General features: G+C 31.8%; 1 protein-coding gene across 2 annotated transcripts in view; it reads right to left on the reverse strand.

Annotated features, from left to right (window-relative positions):
- Positions 1-7,485, reverse strand: part of LOC129239306 (uncharacterized) — a 115,078-nt gene extending 107,593 nt beyond the window's left edge. For both annotated transcript variants that reach the window (XM_054874718.1, XM_054874717.1), the window contains exon 1: positions 6,118-7,485. In XM_054874718.1, the coding sequence (XP_054730693.1) occupies positions 6,118-6,249 (132 nt within the window). In that variant the 5' untranslated portion in view covers positions 6,250-7,485. The remainder of the gene's footprint in view (positions 1-6,117) is intronic.
- Positions 7,486-7,948: the final 463 nt, after the last annotated feature.

Raw genomic sequence — 7,948 nt, forward strand, 5'->3', positions numbered from 1 at the left:
TGACTACGACGGCCGCCGTAGAAAGAATTCAAGGTCTTGAAATAAAGAGTATTTCAAAAGACGCGCGTAGATGTGCTTTTAAAATAAAAAATGTAAAAAATGTAAAAAATTTAGATTATTTCAGGTTTAACTATAATATATTTATTCAAAATACGGCTCCTAACAATTATGTGTGAAAAATGATATTATTTAGATGCCTACCAAGAGCACGTCACAGGCTATCATACGGGAATTAAAATGTTCAAAGATTCGTTCACACATTACCGCATTGCAATCGGCAATCTCGAGCCGAATGTTGTATTTCAGTTCTGGAATAGTTGTTGGCTCATTCAAATAGACTCCGCTTTCCAAAAACCCTCACCTGATCTACTAGTGCTTTTCCTATTTTCAATAGGACCCGTGTTTTCTTTGTATTTTAGAGTCATTCAGATGATTATTTCTACCAAAATATTACGACTTCTGCGATATGTTGTTCTTGAAGATCGACCATTTTCATGATAACTTTCAATAGTTTCAACGTGTTGTTCTATTGTGTAAGTATCTATGGTTTAAATTGTACATCTGTCTACTTGACAAATGTCAAAGATGACATAAAAAAGGTACAATCTAGAAATTATTTACTACAGGCACCTAAGCGTTACTTTTAAGATACCCTTTATTTCACTGCCTTTGTCTCTAAAAGCTAAGACGCTGTACAAAGATGGAACATTTGGATTTGATGATGTGGTATATACTGAGGATTTATTAGATAGTATCATAGAACATCGTAAAATTATCGGAAACATTCACATCAAAGTTAAGGCCAAGTTGGTGGACAAAGGTTTTTAACTCTTGGTGCGACAATTCTTCACGAAACTTATTAATTTGCAAATTATGATGCTTCATTTTAATTAGATATCAAGATATGTACAGATTCACCTGGTGTTCTAGTTCCAGATATAAAGAAACGTATGATTATGTTAAGATTATTTTTGATTTGGTGAAGCTTCATAATACTTCTTAGCACAGCCATCAATTATCTGTCTATACTGTTTTATATGATTAAAATGTCTAAAGAATAATATTGCTATAAATGACGAAAATAACTCGAAAGCATTTTTTCACTTACGTGAAGACTTCAAGAAGTTTAAGGCTCTGGCAACAGATAAAGACGTCGGTGAAGAATACCACAATACAGTAAATCCATCACTATTTGATGTAGATTATGACTTCTGCGTACTTCAAAAATGCCAGTTCCAGAACGGCATACTTCGCAGAATTTAGCGAATAATCTGCCCTGGAAGAGCTTAGTGCCCGTTTTAGAAAGAGAACGGGCTCTACTTTGGCTCAAAAGTATGAATGTGATCTCCAAAGAATGTCAAGCTGAAATTTTTGAAAGCTAAGTCTGTAGAAAACAGTGAAAAAAGTCTGATAGATTGTTAGAAGAGGCATTTTCTGGAGATGTAGAATCCTTGGCACAAATCTTAAAGTATGTTTCCTGTCGTAAGATTATGGATGAAATTATAAACGCTTGTTTTTCAGTGAGAAAAGTGAATTCACTGAATAAATTTGAGTGAGCGACACACTAAACATCCCTGTGTTTCTGAGCCATGTTTCACAGTGGTATTCGTATATGTGCCGAATAAGCAATTGAAGCGACTCACAATGTATTTTTGAAGAACTATTGGATCCACTATGAAGATGAAATCAATTGAAATATGCCATATAAATTTGAAAAAAAGAAGTTATCGAATTTTCTTCACTACACTTTTGACTCGCAAAAACAAGGTAGGGAATAATAAATTTATTTCACTTAATTTAAGTGACTTTCGATATTATTTATTTTAGATATAAATTAATGGAAATATTAATCAATTGCTTAGTGCAGAATAACGTTTTGTCGAATATCGTTCTGAGCGAAAAATGTAAAGAATAGAATATTTGCAAAAGCAAAAAACTTGTGTCTGAAACATAATTTGTTAAAATTAATATTTTTGTCATATTTCCGAGGAGAACAAGTTAAGTCCAATGAGCTTCTTGTTATGCTCGTTAGGGTAAAGTGAGATATTTAGAGAATCCTAACTGCTGGGATTTTATTTGAAACGGATTTTGACACTCTTAATGACCACAGTTAGTGGCCTTTCCATTCATTCTTGTTAAACGTTGATGAATATTATGACCCATGACAGTCAGCCCAAGATGATTCCAGAGCTGAAGAATGAAATCATGCAATGCAGCCCGAACAGTGGCAAAAAATCACAGTAAATTTTGATATGTGCAATCTGTTGCTCGTTTCGGTCATTTAACGAATTTTGCGCTTCATACATAAATGTCATAGACTAAAAAATATGAAATAAAAATATCATTTCGACAAATTTTACGACAAAATTTTTGTATTTTATTTATAAAAGTAAGTCTGCGGTCTTATTGTATAACCTTCTACATAATTTTTTTTATTTTTAGAAATGTTGAAAGAGCTTCGAAATTTCAATATAAGTTGCGCAGTGCAAACAAATAGCACTTAAAAAAATGAACAACACAAAAAATAGTCAAAAAAACAATAAAAAAATATATTATTATTATTTATAGGGGATACATACAATATAACCAATATATACCTACAATATAATATAATAAAAACAAACAAAAAATTACTTTTATGAATTCAATAGAACTTTGTGCCAAAAGTTTTTTTTTTTTTTTTGGAAAAATTACTATGCTTGAAATTTTATTTTTAAATTTGACAAAATTATTTTCAAACAAGTCTAAAAACATTTGTTACATATTATGCTACGTACGTATGTATGTATATACATACATACCAATTTTAAACATTTTGAAAAAATCCTAAATACTATGTAGTACACATTTAAAAAATAAATGCTAATAATTTGAAAATAAATTGTTATAATTATAATAATAATATTTTAACATTTTTCTAATTAGTCTGAGCAGGAAAAGCAAAAAACTAAGTTTTGAAAAAATGAATTGGTATTCTAAGTATTCAAGGTTTTTTTTTAATTAAATCATTTTGAAAGAATTTCGAAATAAATACCAGTATTTTATATATTTGAAAGTTCAATCGAAACGTAGGAGGTGAAACGAAATGCACATGCATTTTTTGCAAGACGATGAAGCATGCAAACAGAAAAACATAACAAAAGTAATAATATTATATTGTGATGCACACAACATTGGCAGATTGAGACTGAGTTTCTGCTGTAATTTGTTTTGCTGGCCTTAACTTAATTTTGGGCAAAATGATGATCCTACAGTTGCCTTCCAGGATGGGATTTTTTGGAAAAAATAAATGGAAAAAAAACTGACAAAAACAAAATATAAAAAAGTAAAAAATATATAAAAAAAAATAAAAAATATATAAAAAAGATATAAAATATTATAAAAAAAGCCAAAGATAAACTAGTTTACTTAGAGCCTTTTCAAAAGCAAAACCATGTATGACAAGACAATCTAACGTTTTTGCTATTCTTTTAAGCATAAAATATTAACGTATTTGCACCTTAAGGATAACATTTTGTATATCTGGACTGGGACCCCTATAACTGAAAATTAAAATCCGAGCGCGCACACCAACTTCCAAAGCATTAGAAACAATTTAAAATTTTAAATAGGCTGTCACAGTTTTTTAGATGCCAAACACAGGTAATTTGTTCTATTCACACTTCGATCATGCTGATTTGAAGCGGTGAGTAACATCATATGTGGGAAAGAATATCGAAATATCTACATATATAATTTAAGGGTAAAGGGTATAAGAAAATATCCTTGTGAAATATTTCCTTTTTTGGGCAAGCACGCGGCATATTTGGCAAGATTTAGTGAATCTGGAAAAAGTTAGTGCCTGTTTTAGGAAGAAAACAGACTTCACATTGGCCTAAAAGTATGAACGTTTTGTCTAAAGTTTTTTCAAAAGTCTGAAGGTTTTGAAGGTTACGGCTACGTAGAAAACTTAAAAAAATGTGAATAAATATAAAAAGCACAAATTTGTGACCAGGCATACGAAGGCAAGTTAGAAAATAGCAGATAGATCCCTTTGAGTACCTTTTATAAGAGGTGAACATTTTTTTTTAGATATTTAGTACATATAATCACAACAATAAAATATATTTTTTCACCTTCATTGAGAATTATTCTACTAAATTTTAAAACACTCAACGAATTTATTTCGTTTTATTTACTTACACTGAAATTTAATACATTAAATAAAAAAAATTATATAATAAATGGATTTCAGTTTCCTTAATCAAATCAAATTAATCTACTGAGTTTAAAAGACACAAATATAATAAATTCATTTCGCCTTCATTGAAAATTAAATATTTTTATTAAATGCTTTCGGTACTTTCCTCTTTTTTGGTTTTGTTTGTTTTTTTTTAGTATAAGAGTTTTGGAAATTATCTAATAAATAATTTGAAACCTATTTGCTTCTCGAAATATACTTTAATATTTATAAAGAAATAATATGCATTTTATATAAAATAGCTATAATAAATTATAAAAAAAATTAAAAGGCGGGAAATAAATATTGTATATATGTATATATCTAGTTTCTTTCAACTGCTATTAAGAGCATAGGGCGACAATAATAATAAAATAAATATTAGCAACCTTTCAAAGTTTTCTCTATTTCAGAAAAAAATCATTTTTCATGTTTAGAAAAATCTAATAAATTTTTAATAATGAAATTCAATAAAAAAAACTTGACTCGGTACGTGAAATTGCAGAAAATAAAATATTTTTTTTCTTTTCATGTTATTTGTTTTACCAAAATGTCTATTAAATTTCAAGTTCAATGCAATTCAAATAAAATTTAATACGACATCCAGTAGCCGCCGATTAGCACTACACCAACTAATTACCTCCACAGTTCTTGCTGCTCACACAATTACCGCAAGTACTACTGTTTCCAGACTAATAACCATTCCTCATACAAATCGACAACAACAACCTTGACCGGCCCTTCTAACTTATTTTCACTTAAATACAACGTATGTAAGACAAACATTGATTGTCCTAATCCTGCATCAGTGGTAGATAAAAAGATTTTATGACTTGCCGCTAGAAAGCTGAAAGTAGCGTAGAATGCGAACGACGACCATTGCAACGCATTACAGTCCATTCAAATGTCAAATGTCAGGCCAGCCAGTGGTGACTGCTAACTGGCGGAAAGGGAAAGAAGCAACATTACAACACAACACATAAGCAAAAAAAAAGAAAAGGAAAATACTACCAGAGGCCATTTTGCGTATCCTGCCATTCACGTGCAATGAGTGAGCATTGCCATACTCTTCCATTGCTGCTATCTGCCATCTGACATCTGTCCAATGTCATGCTATCTGCTTATACTAAGCTTTCTATCACATGTACTTGTGATTTCCCTAAACGATTGGCTAGCTAACGAGCTTGCGATCTTTTCATCCTCTCGGGTGGTGAGACAATGGCGTAAACGTAATTGTAAATATACCGGCAGTAACAAAAAAAAGAAAACACTGCTTTGTTGAGATGGTCAAGGAGAGTGTAACATTTAGTAGAAAATGAGGTAGATTCACCCAAATGGTTTTGCGTGGCTCTCCGCCTGTTTGTCTACTCTAAATACTCTAAATTGGCTCTCACACTCGAGCAGTAGCGCTGTTATTTTTCGCATCATTTAATATGTGTATGTGTATTTTCATTCACATATAGAAATCATTTATCGGCACCGGCAAGATATCAGGTATATGCCGTTAAAAAGTTTGACTTTCATTTAACACGGGAAGGCCTCACTTTTTTCCTTCTTTCTGCATTTCTTAAACACTACTTCGCATTCAGCAGGCATCCGAGGCCAGTGACACCCCTACTTGTTTAATTTAGTTTTACTTCTGCTCCTCCACAATTACCGTGTTCTCGTTTTTATTGTTTTATTCATCCATATGTGTATGCACATGTACACATACATACATGTGCCCTTTTTTCTTATTTTTCGGCTTTTCATCTGTGTTGATTTTTTTTTCTGCCACATCTTTTAGCCCTGCTTCTTGCATTCGCTACTATTTTGCTTTTTTCTTTTCTTCTACTCTGTTTATTGTTTTTTCTTTGTTTGTTTTTTGTTTTGCTCTATCATCATCATGCGGAACTCACCTTTTGATAGCAACTTTGGCGGCATCTGAAGAGATCCTTGGAGCCCACTGCCTGCGCATTTATAAATCCCAGCAACGTTGTGACAGTGAATGCCATCATTAGGGCAGAGTTGATTTCCTTTTTTGCCGACATTTTCTCGCAGATTCGTGTTTTTTGTTTTTTTTTTTTTGTTTTAAGTTTATTATATTTTTTACGTTGTTGCTTTGCACTATCAAAGGCTTTGAACTGATTTTTATTTCTTAGGATTCAAGATTACGCCTTCGGAATATTTTTACTTTGCACTTTTTAGTTGAACACTTTTGTACTTGACACTTTTTTATTTGAATGAACGTAGTTTGAGAAAAAAGCAAAAATCGAAATATCTGTAGTCCAGAATTTTGCTCAAAATGTTATTTCAAGATGCTTTATTAGAAAGTTGAGTGGTTCTTATTTTGTATTCTTAATTCTTTTTTAATTTATTCGTTATTGAAAACTTTTTGTTTGCTTTAAAATAATTTTTTTTTTAAATAAATTTTTGTGGAGATGATGTAATTATTTAAAAAGTTATTTATTTCAAAAAATTTTGTGCAATATTTATAATAAATATTAACTGAATAGTACTTTTAAAGTTGGAGTTCACAGAAGTGCTTAATATTTTATTAAAAAAAATGCAGAAAGAAATTTAGATATTTCGCGGAAAATAAATGTTTTACTTGTGTGGTGTTTCGCGTACAAGTTTCGTTGGGCACTAATATTTTTGTGAGTTCCAGTGAGTTTTATTTTCAGTTTGAATATATTTAAATTTTTGTTTTTAAATTTGCTTATATGAAGGTTCATTCAAATCATTTCATATTTTTGATTATTTTACCAATAGCTTCCAATTGCGCTCCCTGGATCTGCCAATTTATGTTCGGTATATATTATCGAAATTATTTTTGTTGATCTATCACTAATCTAATTTTTTCTTATATTATATTTTGATAAATCTCCCGCTAAAATATTTTTCACGTTCTCCCACCATTCATTTAAATTTTGGCTTAAGCTTTCTCGCAATTTTTCACAGCTTCACATAAATTTATCAATTTTGAAAAAAATTTCTAAAATAACTTTGTCGCTAAAGCATTTTGCCGTCGCTCAAACACTTGCCTCACGCGTTTCGTTGCGACGTTAACGAATTTTCTATTCAACGTTAAAAACTTTGGTATCTCCCAAAGTACAAATATATACGTGTGGGTGAATACTACGACTGGTTTTGGATAAACACGCTTCTTTCAATCGCTACAGACGTAAAATACGACGACCAGTACTCCGTAGAATATGGCAACTCAGTTCACAATAATATCCGACGATCGAAAATTCACCAGAAATTTTATTATTACAGCAACTCACGACCGCTCACGACCAACTGAAGCAACTGGCTGCAACGACAAACAATTTAAAAACTTCTATACGAAACACCAGTCAACCAAACGACAGCAAAGCAACCGAAATACCAGTCAGCCAAGCAGTCAAGCAAATCACCTAGGCAAGGGAAATGATGTATCGACCATACGAACAGCGTATCAACGAAACAGCGAACGTAGAGGAACGAACGAGCCGCTGAATGTGGTGCAACAACATTGGTAGAGAAACCGAACCGAATGGCGCGATGAAGCGGCAACTTCAATACCGAAACACAAAACCGAGTGTGCTGCGAACAGCGCCGAAACGTTGTATGTAGTGTAACGAAGTGAGAAATGCAACGAGGTTGGTGCGGCAGAAGATAGCGATGAAGAAGCCGCTGCTTAGTTAGACAAACGTGTTCCAATGCATACAGATATAATTGTAGTTTGTTTGGATGAACGCTGGGTTG

Source organism: Anastrepha obliqua, chromosome 2, assembly GCF_027943255.1.
Source record: "Anastrepha obliqua isolate idAnaObli1 chromosome 2, idAnaObli1_1.0, whole genome shotgun sequence".
Taxonomy (NCBI): domain Eukaryota; kingdom Metazoa; phylum Arthropoda; class Insecta; order Diptera; family Tephritidae; genus Anastrepha; species Anastrepha obliqua.